The 14,554-nt window shown below is 34.7% G+C and overlaps 2 protein-coding genes across 3 annotated transcripts; one reads left to right on the top strand and one right to left on the bottom strand.

Moving 5' to 3' along the window:
* The first annotated feature begins 1,497 nt into the window (after positions 1 to 1,497).
* On the top strand, positions 1,498 to 5,929 carry LOC112022962 (glucan endo-1,3-beta-glucosidase 14). 2 transcript variants are annotated; one of them, XR_002883996.2, is made up of 4 exons: positions 1,498 to 1,679; positions 2,490 to 3,520; positions 3,708 to 3,852; positions 5,518 to 5,929. XR_002883996.2 is itself a non-coding variant. In XM_024055579.2 (3 exons), the coding sequence occupies exons 1-3, from the start codon at positions 1,628 to 1,630 to the stop codon at positions 3,768 to 3,770; spliced, it is 1,146 nt and encodes a 381-aa protein (XP_023911347.1). In that variant the 5' UTR covers positions 1,498 to 1,627; the 3' UTR covers positions 3,771 to 3,853. The 2 variants fall into 2 exon arrangements, 1 of the variants encoding a protein (XP_023911347.1); XM_024055579.2 differs by lacking the exon at positions 5,518 to 5,929 and having other exon boundaries at positions 3,708 to 3,853.
* Positions 5,930 to 8,157: 2,228 nt separating this feature from the next.
* LOC112022966 (probable calcium-binding protein CML48) lies at positions 8,158 to 11,442 on the bottom strand. Its single transcript, XM_024055583.2, has 5 exons — positions 10,648 to 11,442; positions 9,722 to 9,768; positions 8,764 to 8,939; positions 8,635 to 8,653; positions 8,158 to 8,443 (listed from the first exon to the last, which is right to left on the bottom strand). Exons 1-5 carry the CDS (start codon positions 11,060 to 11,062, stop codon positions 8,333 to 8,335), a joined length of 768 nt encoding a protein of 255 aa, XP_023911351.1. The 5' UTR covers positions 11,063 to 11,442; the 3' UTR covers positions 8,158 to 8,332.
* Between the last annotated feature and the right edge of the window lie 3,112 nt (positions 11,443 to 14,554).

Genomic DNA, 14,554 nt, shown 5'->3' with positions numbered 1-14,554 from the left:
AGAGAAAAGAAAGAGAGAGACGATGAGAAACAGAGAGAGGCAGAGAGAGAAAAGAAAGAGGAAAAATGGGAGGTGAGAGAAAATTTCGGGTATAAAAAAGTATTAAAAAATTATTTTTTTTTTACAACCCAGCTACAGTGCCATCTTACATTTGAGATGGCACTGTAGCAAAATCCCAAATTTTTTTTAGCATTTGAGATATGACCTTCCCATTGCTGATGGATTTTGGGGCTTAAATGCCAAATGTTCTTAACATTTGGCATTTAGAAACCCAAATGCGGATGCTAAAGTCTTATTATGTGAAAAGTTTCAAATCCTATTGCATCTAAAGAAAAAAGTGAACCGTACAATATTGTGAAAATGATTTTGCGTAAATGTGTTTTTGTCATCATTTTGATCGTCAGATAAGTTTTTGTATTAGTTTAATCATATTCTTTTACCTTTCAGGATCATGTAAAAGTTTTTGTAGTTTTTGTATTAGTTTAATCATATTCTTTTACCTTTCAGGATCATGTAAAAGAATATGATTAAACTAATACAAAAACTTATCTGACGATCAAAATGATGACAAGATCCTACATTTCAATGGCATCTTTGCCATCGTATATATCCATTGCCATAAATTTTTGACATGTCAAGCGGAATGATTACGTGTTATGTACTTTCCTTTTGTTTCGTTTTAAAATATCAACATTATATTATGTTTGTTTTGTTGTAAAATGTTGATAAAAGCTAAAAACATTTGCAGTTGACAGTAAAACCCTTTGTAAAACGTTTTACCAAAAAAAAAAAAAAAATTTAAATATTTTACAAATTTATCAACTCGCACAAACCCTCCTTGAACACTTGTCCACCCTCCACCTCGGCCTCTCCTTTCCTGCTCACAAAGGTGTTCATCAAAGCCCTAAGTTATGGTAGTTGTCAAAGCCTTGAATCACAGAGGTCATCAGGCGGTGTAGAAAGCCAGATTAAGTCCAGCTTATTTTTATATACAATTATAGGGGGTGTTCATAGTTTTGGCCTTGGCCTTGAACCGTAAGCCTAAAAGTCAAACTTTCCTTCTCCTCTCCAACCCTTCCTAAGAACTGGTGGACGAAAACAACTAAACAAGAAATTCTCTATTCCCTTTGCTGCTTACTGAAAGTACCTTCACTTATAGAACTTATGCATTTGGCTGTGAGTTATGGGAAAAAAAAATGATAAGATAGTTGTACTAAATATTGTAGTCACTCCACAAATCTAATTTTTTGTGGGTGGATGAGATGCAACAGTCAGGATGGAATTTAAATTTTAAGGATTTTTTTCACACATTTACGCTTAAATTAAATTAGATTTTTATCTCACGTACCAAAAAAAAACCTATAACTTTTTTTTTTCAATAAAATATGAAATAAAACTAGTGGAGCCCTGCTGTCACACCCACACGCGCAGAGATAGTAGCTGTACACGGAAACAGCAGATTTTTTCCTCCAAATCCCAAGTATATAAACGAGAGGACGTTCGTTTGGTTAACCAAACGATGAGTCGTTGCTGATATTAGACATTACACGTGTAGTTCTTTGTGGTGGCGGTGGTGGCGGTGGTCTTGGTTAGCTAAAATTTAAAGGCCAAGATCAGTTCAGTAATAATGGCTACCTGTTCTATCTTCCAAGCACTTTTGTTGTTTCTCACTCTTTCAGGTTTCTTTTCTTGCCTTCGCTTCTCTCTTATTACTCGGTTCTGTTTCTAAGATATTGACAGAAAATGCAAAAACGAAAAGATAACTTTTTAAGTTGACAGTAATGAATGTTAATTTCTATGTTAAAGAGTTCTGCCCAGGTGTTTTTTTAATGTAAAGTATATATATATATATATATAACACTATTATTTCAAGTTTGAGTCTTTTGTTGTTATTGTAGCTAAAACAACAGGGTCTCATTTTTAATGTTTTATCATTTATAAGATAGACATATAATGGTTGAGTTCTGTGAAACTCAACGGGGTTGAGTTCTTCTTGTTCTCTTTATTTGTGTCTTTATATATGTAAATTTGTGATCTGATTGATGGATTATCATTACCACAGTTTATTGAAAATTCTCTTTAGCTTCGAAGTTTTCTTTTTACACAAGCTTAATGCACTTTTTAAGTAAATTGTATTGATTTCAGTTTTTGAACATTGATTGAAGCATTGGAGTTATGTATGGACAAGTGTTGATTACGATAAACATTTCATAATAAAATGGTGTAATATTAAAAGTTTGACATCTTGACTATTTTTAAATTGGTTTTGGATTTAACTATCAAATTAGAATGCCCCATCTTGAGATGTGAAAATCAAAACTATTGGTCAAACAGAAATGCAAATTATGCAATAATGCATTACCAGCTCAACATATTTTTCCTCTTTAATTGATACATGTCCGTATAAAATCATAGTTGGCATTTTGAACCTATATGCTTTTCAATTTTTATTTTTATTTTTTTAAACTCTGTTTCCCACTCTGTTTCAGACTTATTCGTCCAAAATCTCAGTATCGGAGTAGGAATAAACTATGGACAAATTGCTGACAATCTGCCATCTCCATCTCGTGTTGCCAGCCTCCTTACATCTCTCAACATTAGTAGAGTAAAACTCTATGATGCCGATCCGAATGTCCTGCTCGCCTTCTCTAACTCGAACGTTGATTTCATTGTTGGCCTAGGAAATGAGTATCTTCAGAGTATGGCTGACCCCATAAAAGCTCAAAATTGGATTCAACAGTATGTTACACCCCACCTTCCTCAAACAAAGATTTCCTGCATCCTTGTGGGAAATGAGGTATTCTATAGCAATAACACTCAGTTAAAATCTAGTCTCCTCCCAGCAATGCAAAGTATATATCATACTCTTGTTAATCTTGGACTAGATAAACAAGTTACTGTCACAACTGCACACTCTCTTACAATATTAGGCAATTCATACCCTCCCTCAGCCGGAACTTTTAGGGAAGATCTTGCCCAGTATATCCAACCTCTTCTAAATTTTCATGCTCAGATCAATTCACCCTTCTTAATAAATGCATATCCATATTTTGCATACAAGGATAACCCAGGTCAGGTTCAATTAGAGTATGTGCTATTTCAGCCTAACCAAGGGATGACTGATCCAATTACGAATTTGCACTATGATAACATGTTGTATGCTCAAATTGATGCTGTGTATTCGGCGATGAAAGCAATGGGGCATACAGATGTTGAGGTTAAAATTTCGGAGACAGGTTGGCCATCCAAGGGGGATACTGATGAGGCAGGAGCTACGCCAGAGAATGCTGAATTATATAATGGTAATTTGCTGCAGAGAATACAGGAGAAGCAAGGTACTCCAGCAAAACCGTCTACTCCAGTTGACATATACGTGTTTGCACTTTTTAACGAGAATTTAAAGCCCGGTCCGGCATCAGAGAGGAACTATGGCCTCTACTATCCTAATGGTACCCCAGTTTACAACATTGGATTACAGGGCTATCTACCAGGGTTTGACATTTCAGCATCCAGTAACAATGTAAGACATGTATTCTCTATAATTTGTGTCACCTTTACAGTCTTTCTTCTCATAAATAAATGTTTTGATGGATAAGTCCTCTTACTGATTTATTGAAGTCATTTGTTAGCATGAGATTCGATTGGTAAATTCGTTCAAGTAAAATGATGCATCTAATTCAAGTTTTGTAAATTTTTCTATTTTGCAGGCTTTGTCTGTTTTCAGCTTTCTTATCATTCTTATGGCAAGCTTAATCTGTGAGCACTTGTGAATTCTTGAACTGAAGGCAGGAGAGATCAAAAGAAAAAACATAGGAATTCCTAGAGATCATTTAATGCAAGGAGTTTCTACAGGTGAGAAACTCAATTGCTTTTACTCTTAGAACAATGCTAACCATATATCTTAACTAACCCCAACTCCTAAACCTGCTACCTGCGGTCCATACCTTCTCATTTTTCTTTATCTTTATTGTGATGTACTCAGATTCTCTTGGACTTTCACACACTAGAACCAATTAGAAAAACTTCAAATCATATGATGGGAAATTCGGATACTTTATTTTTTAGACAAGTTTTACCACGAATCTATAAGATAGAGCCTGTCTATATTTGTCTAATTTATACATGCATTGAACAGAGCATTGACATTAAAATATTTATGATTAATGAGCCGTATCAAACTCTAAATTCGCGAATACAATCTCATTTTTTTTGCATTTTTTATTAAAGAAACGGTGGTGGTATCCATGCTTCTCACCACCCACTTGCAATGATGTGTATGAATCTTGCTGTACAAAATTCCTGTTGTCTTCAGCTAGACAAAAGTCCAAACCTGCTTCTATCAGATAAGAGGCCATTAGAGACCGCCTTTCGGCAGCTGGCAGCTGGTGTTTCTTATTTTTTTCCCAAGTCACCAAAACTGAAACCTCATTAGTTTTGTCATTGATTGTGAATCCTATCTCAAAGATGGCTGCCTCTTTGTCTGCATCTTTTACTTCCTATTCCCAATAGAGAATTTGTATTATCAGTCTTAATTGAAGTAGTCCCATTTTGATTTTATGCCTACATCATTGTATGGCAGGCCTTTTCTGTCATAACAAAAATAGAATCACTATACTAATCACATCAGGGTCAATCTGTGATCACTAATACATCTTTAAAATATGCCATTAACTTTCTTTGGTGTCTTTTGGTCTAATCCAAGCATATTATACCAAAGCAGTTGGCTACAACTTATTATCAAACTTGTTGAAATTATGTTAAAAAATCTATTCCTAATTAGATACCAACCTGACGATTCCTGCTTTTTCTTTGTTGTTGAACAAACTGTTGAAATTTTTTTGCATTAACATCACATAGGATACTTGAGCCACAAGGTGCAATGGTGGATTTCAACATCATGGACCATTCGAGTGCACCCATAAGATTCTCACATCAGCATGGCCCAGAGGATAAGATTGCCAGATAAACGAATCCACTGAGAGTTAGACTTATATAGTGACTGGCTAGCTACTACCGGTACTATATAGCTGGCACGTATTTTCAAGTAGTTCACTAGTCACTAATCCATGAACATGGCCTTTCTTTGGTTCCAACCCCATGGACATACAAACCAAATTGCTTTGAAGCCCATTAGGTTTTGTTAGTTTGATGTTGAGGAACCGTCTAGTAATGTGGGGTTGGACAAACATTGAACTACCTTAGTAGTTGTGGTCCAAGTAGCCCATAGCCAAAGAAAAAACTGACCCCGCATCAAATTAAGTTTTCTTGGGTAGCTTTCAAAACGAAAAAGATAAATAACTTTATAAATAAATCTGACTACGCACACCCCCTGATTACCAGACAATATTTAATATATGGAAGCTGGTACACCATCAAATGAAAAAGATTCGACCAATTTTGCATGTTGAAAGTTGAATATTTGGTTCACAGCATTTAATTATTCAAATGTTTAAAGTATGGTAGGTTTGTGGGTTTATTTTTATTCATGTGATTTGAGCTGTTGTTGCATCTGTGCAGGGAGACAAAAACATACGTGGAGCTTTTATTTCTAATATAAAAGCTACTTACTCCAGCAGTGACAGATCGGAGCTTTTCTTTTATAAACTGCACAAGATTCATCATAGAGAACAATAATCATATATATATAGTATAAACCATTCATTAAGAGATTAGGTAATACATCTTTAAAAAATAACAATAATCATGAAGAAGCCATGAGGTAATTAGCTAAGGTAGGTAGAAAAGTAATAAGAACTACAAATTATTTAACAAAAATCTAATAATTAGTGTTAAGGGAGAACTTGATGAGGATTTTAGAGGGCGATTTGTGGGATTCTAGGACTTGCAGCATTTTGTTGTATATGGAGCAATAGAATTGATTTTACCATGTAAGCACAAGTCCAGAAAAAAAAATATATATATTTGCTGATGGTATCTTGTTAGCTGTTCTCTCTCTCTCTCTCCCTCTCTCTCTCTCTCTCTCTCTCTCTCTCAATATATATATATATATAGTAAGTATGCACTCTCCGGTTATGACTTCCCCCAACGGGATCTTCTAAAGCATGGTTACTTTAGTTTCAACAAATGCATCATGTGAAGGTGTTTCCACATAATTGAGGGTTGATTAAAAATCATGGAGAGAGAGAGTCACTAATGGATGACAAGGAGAAAATCTATCATGCATCGGGTGCATGTATCCAACCTCTCACATGGGAGTGGATACATGCACCCTATTACCACCTTGATGGCAAGAGACAAATTATTCTTTGGAAACTATTTGCGAGACAATTTTGTATAATTAACAACCATTCATTAATTTTTTTCACTAGTGGGATTGGAACAAATTTTGTTACTCCAAAAGGTTCAGTGGACTTGTTGGAGTTCAATTATGGGTTGAGTCTTCAAATTATCCAATTTGGGTTTGGCGGCCTATGTCTAGTGCTTCTCTGCAATAGATGTGATGGGCACGACATGTGGCTTAAAGTGGCCTTGGGTTAACTCAGTGTCTCGTCTTATGCATATAAGTATTAGATGAAAATCTTACCACATTTATTTTACTAAACAATTGTGTTATATTTAATGTGTACATTTTATACATCGTGTTTTGATAATATTTTCCTCCTAAGGGTTTGGTCTACTAATTTTTTGGCCTCATGTAATCCATGAAGTTCTAGGTTCAAGTCTCCTAATCCTAAGTCATAACCAAATACTTAGGATCACTCACAAAGATTTTTAGGTGTAATTACCCAATATGTGAGGGACAAGGAGCTGTATTAATTTAAGGAATTTATCAAGGGCTGGACACTCACGTTAGCCCAAAAAACAACAATAATAATAGTATGATAATTTGCACCACTCGCCATGATACCAAACACTGTCTTCGTTTGCAAATAAAAAATGTACACCCTTTAAGTTCTTGATCCGTTAGTTTCTCCAAAAAAAAAAAAAAAAAAAGAGAAGAAAAGGTTTTTTGATCCGTCAACTTTAGAATTTGTATTTTAATTCCTGACGTTTGAACTTTGTTTTTAATCTCGATCTTTTTTGCTTTAGGTCAATAACATTGCAGTAAAATGTCAACTAAACCAAAAAAAAAAATTACACGTTTTGATCATGTCAAAAGAATAAGATACCCTGTTTTAGAACAATCCACAAGTTAAATATATATCATCCAATGACCTTTTGTAACATATATCTTACGTCAAACTTATCCCTTTGGAAAGAAATCATCCTCATCCTTGAGTTAAGGTTCGGAAAGTGAAATCTTCAATGCCAAGGGAATAAATAGTTTGAAAAGTTCAATATCCCTGTGCTATTTCCATATTTTCAACCATAGTAAAATAGACATATTGTAATACTTTGTTGTTCACAAAATGAATTGGATTATTCAGCTTATGGGTCATGAGCTTCTGATTTGATTTTATTTCAAATTAATCTTATTTAATTGTCTCCACACACTCGATCTCGATCTCACTTTCTCCCTTCTCAAAAAAAAAAGAAAAAAAAAAAAAATCAAGATCTCACTTTTATTTTTTTGGGTAATAGGCTCTTCATTAATCTTTTTAAGAATCTCCTCTGTTTTTCTTTTTCTTTGATTTGTGCATAATCTTTAAGAAATGTATTTTTTGTCATTACATAATTTTTCAACCTATGTCCTTTGTTCATATTCTTCAAAACTGACTTTGTGCTCTAGAGTTACCAAACCTTTTATCTAAGCTGGGCTGGGCTAAGTTCAGTGCTTTAGGCTTCACATAATTTGTGCATTTTTGAGCGAATGGAGACAAATATGACCCACGCCTAAATGTTTGACCTTTTTGACGATTAGATCGCCGACCTATCACCGCCCCTAAATAGTCAAAGATGACAGCTCTAGTCCACATATTGTGGCTATGGAGGTCAAACTACGCGGCGTCTGTTCTTATCATATTGTGTGTGTAAAACTAGTATGGTATTCTTTGAAAATTGCCAATGAAATCCACTGATTGGAGTCAGATCACTATTCACGTGCAGATGCAAAGGCAGTAAGGAACTTCTTCTCTATGCAGCAGAGTTCAATTTGACCAAATTTTGTTCCTATACTGTCATGACTTCATCAACTATAAGATACTAGAAAAGGTGTAAAAAGATGCATTCATGTGTGATTTCCCACTAATGTTGTAATGAGATACAAAAGGAAGGATTACTTTTTTGCATTACTCAAAAATTCTAAGAAGTATACAAAGAAAATGCTTAACAAAACTCACTTTTACTCTACAAGCTCTTGCTCACCTCAAAAGAATTGGTTCCAAACAATCAAATGAATCAAGAACACAAAAATGACTAGCATCACATCAAGTTAATTATAAGATACAAGAAAAGGAATGACCATAGACATGAACGTGTCATAAGAAAGCGTTGCTGAACCGGTATACCGCGTATCCTTCTCTTTAAATTTGTCTGTCAAACCCTGAAATCACAGTCACATAAGCCATTAGATGGATGTACATGAAATCTCATCAAACAAGGCTGATAATTTTTTATTTCAGATTATATTTGTCCAATATATTTAATTTGACAGATTAAAGTAAGTAACAAGAGGAAGTTAAGGGATTAAGAGAAATTTGAAGTTTAGACTTTCAGAGGAATTTGCAGTCTCACCTTCACAATCAACCCACATCTGCATGTCCAATAAAACATATCATCAGAATTATAACCACATAGCAATCTCAACAACAAAAAATAAAATTGATGATGAATGTGATACAGTATCCTAGTTAGAAGACTTACTCAACAAAACTGTCAAAATTAAGTTCCACCCTCCTGCCGCTTCCATCATCATACTTGGAAACCAGTAGTTGGAGAATAGAAGCTGGGACTGCATAGCCAATACCATAGAGAGCATCTCTCAGCTCAAATAAGTCAATTTTACCACTCCTATCTTTATCATATCTCTGAAAAATGGCCTGCAAGTGCAAGTCCCATAGTTCAATTTGACATGCATCAAGTAACGTCATTAGAAAAAACTAGAAAGTAATTGGTTGCACAAAACGTTCTCTACATGATCAGCATTACAGTGCTTGTCAAAATGAGTGCGTCTCTGACCTTGTTGTAAGAGCGGAGACATTAACGTGGGTGAAAATGAAGACGAAATCATGTACATTACATAGCAAGGAATTTTCAATAGGATACATAGCTTAAATTTTAAGTTGTATATAGAATCTATTGCCTTAGTGCGATAGCAAGTGCCTTCCACAAAAAAATGACAGGTCGTGAGTTCGAGTTTAGTAATCAACCTCGTGGGTTCAAATTTAGTAATCAACCTCTTCTTACAAAATTAAGGATAAGGCTGCCTACCGTTATCTCTTTTAAACCCTATAAAAATAGGAGTTTTGTGTGCTAGATATGACCTATTTATGCAGAATCTATTGACTTGTTATAGTAATTTGTATATCATTGTAGTATTGCATTAAATGAGCTGGATGGGGAATCTAGCCAACTGTTGTCACCATATATACCATTAATGCCAAGGAAAATTGATTCGCTTCACTGCCTAAATATTTTAGATTGTCATAAAGAACTAAGGAAAAAGAAAGGAAAAGGCTAGAATTAAGTGAAGTGTTTTCCTTATTTAACCAACTATTTTCATGAACCAAAAAGGAATTTGCAGGTTTCTAATACAAAGACCGTAATTGATTTCTTTCAAAGTTGTTACGTAAAATGAAAGAAATGGGATAAGATTACTCACTTGCCATTGACCAAGACAAGTCCATAGTGCAGCAAACTCTGTTGGCCCTGTAACAGCAAATTAATGTACCCAAATCAGTAACCGCAAGAAGACCAAAATATTTCTTGCTAAAAGCTTTTGCTTATTTACGTTCCATTTATTTCAACGTTAACATTTTTCTGAAAAATAATTCATTTTCTGAAAATTATTTCCTAGAAAATTATATCACTTTTCTATGTTTGGTAATGACCTTAAAAATAAGTTGAAAAATAATCTTTTAGTATTCTTTATTTAGCTTATCATAAGATAGAGATGTTTTTCACAAAAATTGTAGTGAAAAATAATTTCTAAAAAATAATTTATACTTTTAATAGGAATTTCTATTGATCATAGATAGTTTTCTTTACCTATTTCCTTTGATACTACCAATTTACCAAACAAAATAAAACATAAAAAAAATTTAAAAAAAAAAAACTATCTTCACATCAAAGTTTTCATCAAAATAAACAGAGCTTTAATAAATAATTTTGAAAAAAAGAAATGTACATAATCAAATAAGCCGTAAAGCCAAAAGAAAAACCAGTCAGATAAAAACTGGGCAAAGAAATAGTGTGGAAAGCTAAATTTGATAAAGTAAAGTCAGAATCTAATTTGAAACTTTAGTACTTCACCCATTGTTGTGTATTTGAATCACACAAACTCCTTTGAAAATCAGCACCCACCCACATAATTCATAATTTTAAACAGGTAAAATAAACGTGCTCGATTAATTATGTTCAAACAAACACGTTTGGCGGCTGAGAAAATTAAAACCCAGCAAAAGAAAAGAACAAGAATTGAAGATGTTCTTGATACCAAAGAAAATGAAGATATGGATTGCATTAATTCAAACTCAAACCCCATATTTATCTTTCAATCAAATCCAAGAAAAAGAAAGAGAAACTGACCAATTGTTAGAGGAGCATTGGGATTCTTGAAGAGAAAGATGAGCAGCCGAATGGTCCTAAGAGAGAACCTGTTGTAGGTAGAAGAAAGAGCTTGCTGCAACTCATTCTCATCAATAAAACCACTCCTATCCCTATCCACCATCTGAAAGCTTCTTATAACATCTGGGTGTGTCCCAGCTGGAAATTCTGATGATGATGATGGGGGGTACTGTTGCCCATATGAGCCATAAGCAGAATTGGAGGAAGAAGAAGTAGTAGTAGTCCCATAAGGATAGGATTGGGAGTGGTGGGCATAGTAATTTGGAGCAGCCGCTGCTGCAGAAGTATATTGTGATTGTTCTCCAGGAAAGGATGGTGCAGAAGGAGCATAAGACTGAGAATTGTTGTTGTTGTTGTATCTGTTTGAGTACGCCATTGATATGAGAAATTATGTATATACGTGAGTAATGAATAACTTGTTGCAGAAAAAGGATATATATAGCTGTGAAATATAGGTCAGAAAGTTATATAATATAGTAATGAAAATAGATAAATACAGATAGTAAACGTTTGAGGTTGGGGCGGCGATTTTGGTTTCTGAGAAGTTTGGCCTTTGTGAAAAGAATGATGATATTAAATGAGTATGTTCTTATCCTTTGGTTTCCTTCGACTTTTTGTATTAGTAATCGTAGTTGTCTTCAAAACCGACAATGCTACAGCTGCAATAAATGACATTACTGTTACCACAATTTTCTACGCAACGAGTTGTGAGTTTTGGAGTTATGGCTAATTATAACTTGTCCCGTGGCCCGTGGGCGGGCTAAGAAAGTTGGGGCCAAAAATAGTAAATTGCTGCGGTACTAGCATTTTATGAAGAAGGCAAAAGGCAAAAGAGTGGAAGTCATGATGTATGGCACCGCTTCAGCGTGTTGATTCGAGATTACTCTCGAATGGCTGCGGCTTAGCATACAGTGTTCAGTTTTTTTTTTTTTTGGGGGGGTAAATGCCGTGTTTTATTTACAAAACAAAATGACCACGTCTTGTTGTTGTTGTTGCATAGTGCACAGAAATTTTACAATTTATAGTTTTTTATTTTAACAATTTGATAGTAAAAATAATACTGTACTAGTAAAATAGTAATGTCTGAAGAAATTACATTTAAATTCTTGATTTTGATTACTTATATAGCTGTAGCATTACCCTTATTATTTTAACTTAAACTGTGCTTACTCTCTTTTTTTTTTTTTTTTTTTCATGATCAATATTATGATACTATTATTAATAAAAATCATATGTGTCATTTAAATTTCAAAGTCTTTTAAAAAATTTCATTTAAAGTTTATAAGTAAGTTTCATTTCAACCTCAAATTTTGAAATAAATTTCATTTAAACCAATTAGTGGTGTGATGTTTAATGGTGTTAACATGGAAACAAAAATGTGATAATAGATTTAAATGAAATATCTTTAGACACTTTAAAATTTAAATGAAACATATTAAAAATTCTAAAGTTTAAAAAGTAACTTATCCTTATAAAAATATGTAAGGGATTGTCCTGAAATGCCATTTATTTAGTTTTGTTTTGAAAAAAAAAAAAAAAAAAAAACAATGGCAATATAAATCTTTTAAAACAACACATGGCTTTGCAAGAAAATTTAAATAAGACACGCATACATATTGCATCTATTGACTTGTTTTAGAGGAATAATTATTGGTCAAAGAATCACATATAAACATTGGATGGTTACTTACAAAACCATCCAATAGCACACAATATTTAGTCTATGATATTGAGACACCCAAAAAAAATAGGAAAGCAATTTCTGTATGGGACTCACGGATGTGTTCCCTTTCGGAGGGCACATGATATTTAGTGTTCTTTTAGAATCGATGTTGAAAAGTGGATTGGCATACCCCTTTGGTTGATGTTGCGGTATCTTTGTTTCATCATATTTATTTAATTGACTTCACTGATGTTTCATTTCTACCGTGGTTGAATTTTGTGTGTGTTTGTGTGTGACTACAATTCAAGGGGGGAAAAAATTTCCTTGAGACCTCGTCAACTCATTTATGATTTGTATCGGCCCTGGACTTGTTTAGGTTTCTGACTTTACGTCTGAAAGCGCATATGGTTATGAGGTTTTGCACCATGCAATAAGGTCTAACCGCGTTTGGGCAACTGGGTCAAGGTTTCAATAAGGGGTTAAGGTTAAGCCTGTTTTTTATTTTATTTTTCGGATAGGGAACGAAATATTTTTGGATTATTGCAAGTTTCCACAACATGATATAAATTTCACTACTGCTAAATTGGCATATTGTGACTGGTGTATCGTGTGAAATGGTGTAACTAATGTTGTACCAATAGGTGTAACACACACTGAAGTGTTATAGAATGTGACATTTTTTTTTTTTGTTATTCTTTTTGGGGTTCGCTGTGGTGAAGTAAAAGTGAGATATTGTGATTGGGTCAAGATGTTATTGTGGAGTAAAGAATGGGGTAGAAAGAATTGCATTTTGGGGTATTTGATTTAATGTGATATTTGCTTCTAAAGAAAGAAAGTGAAATCATTAATCTGTACAAAACGTGCATAGGCCAGGCAATGGAATTTTATTATTGTGTGGGGAAAATAAACAAACAGAGGAGGTTGGCTGGCATTCAGGTGCGCTGGGAAAAGCCTCCTTCAAACGGGTTCAAATTGAACACAGATGGGGCTTCCTGTGGCAATCCGAGAAGGGCTGGAGGTGGTGGACTGATAAGGGACAATGCTGGTGAGTGGGTTAGGGGGTTTCCAAGGAGTATTGGGTCAACTACAAGCATTATAGCAGAGTTTTGGGCTCTAAGAGATGGTCTACAATTGGCCATTCAGCTTGGTGTCCAATATTTGGAAGTGGAACTTGATGCTAAAGTTGTATTAGATGTTATTAGTTCTGGAAACTCTACTACTGCTGCTTATTCTTCCTTGCTTTTTGATTGCAGATTATTACTGAAAAAGATTCCCCACTGCACAATAAAACATGTATTTAGGGAGGCAAATAGAAGTGCTAATGCACTTGCTAGAATGGGTTGTAATTTGCAAGATGATCTTGTATTTTTTGATTATCCCCCATCAGATGTAATTGCTGCCTTAGAGCATTCAGAGCCGATTTTGCTATCTCATTTTATTTTACCATCCCAAAAACTACTTTATCAATTATACTATACTATTTTACAATACAACTAGTATATTAACTCATTAAAATAATATTTTTACACAATAAAATAATATATCCCACGATCACTTTCATTTACCATACAAAACCACCATCACCACAAGCCCACCACTACACTACACACACCTGACACCACCACCACCAACAACCCATAATCTATCGTCAACACCAAAAAAAAAAAAAAAAACAACAACAACCCATGGTCAAACCCATTAAAAAAATCACTATCGGAGCCATCGGAACTCCGATTCAAACCTTTGTCAAACCCATTCAAACCTATCGAAGCCATCACTAGCAAACCCATTCAAAAAATATGGTTGAACCCAGCAAAACCCAGCAAACCCATTCAAAAAAAATGTTTGAACCCAGCAAAACCCATTCAAAACCCAGCAAACCCAGCAAACCCATTCATCAGAGCCATCAGAGCAAACTAGAGAGAGAACGCAAGCCACGTCGCACCGATCCAGCAAACCCAACCTGCTGATCCACGCCGAACCCAAACCCACAACCGCACCGATCCATGTTGCCGTCGTTAACCAGAGAAAGAGAACGCAAGCCACGTTGCTGCCGTCAGCCAGGTCGATCTGCAACGGGAGTGGTGGCTTGCCGTGGTGTGGTGGCTATGAGTTTTGGGTCTGAAGAGAGCAGGAATAGAGCAGAGAAATAACGAGAGAGAGAGAGAGAACCAATTCTAACTTGTTTAATAAAAAATAGGAGAG

The sequence above is a fragment of the Quercus suber genome, unplaced genomic scaffold, assembly GCF_002906115.3.
Source record: "Quercus suber isolate HL8 unplaced genomic scaffold, Cork oak 2.0 scaffold_619, whole genome shotgun sequence".
Lineage (NCBI taxonomy): Eukaryota > Viridiplantae > Streptophyta > Magnoliopsida > Fagales > Fagaceae > Quercus > Quercus suber.
The sequence above is the reverse complement of the archived record's forward strand: the minus strand, read 5'-3'. Positions and strand labels throughout refer to the sequence as shown.

Bases quoted from the DNA above. Each gene is read 5' to 3' on its own strand.
- LOC112022962 (XM_024055579.2), top strand. From the start codon at position 1,628: ATGGCTACCTGTTCTATCTTCCAAGCACTTTTGTTGTTTCTCACTCTT. The intron at 1,680-2,489 runs GTTTCTTTTCTT...ACTCTGTTTCAG, and splicing joins GTTGTTTCTCACTCTTTCAG to ACTTATTCGTCCAAAATCTC. The intron at 3,521-3,707 runs GTAAGACATGTA...TCTATTTTGCAG, and splicing joins TTTCAGCATCCAGTAACAAT to GCTTTGTCTGTTTTCAGCTT.
- LOC112022966 (XM_024055583.2), bottom strand. From the start codon at position 11,062: ATGGCGTACTCAAACAGATACAACAACAACAACAATTCTCAGTCTTAT. The intron at 9,769-10,647 runs GTCAGTTTCTCT...TTGCTGTTACAG, and splicing joins CAATGCTCCTCTAACAATTG to GGCCAACAGAGTTTGCTGCA. The intron at 8,940-9,721 runs GTGAGTAATCTT...TTGCACTTGCAG, and splicing joins CTTGTCTTGGTCAATGGCAA to GCCATTTTTCAGAGATATGA.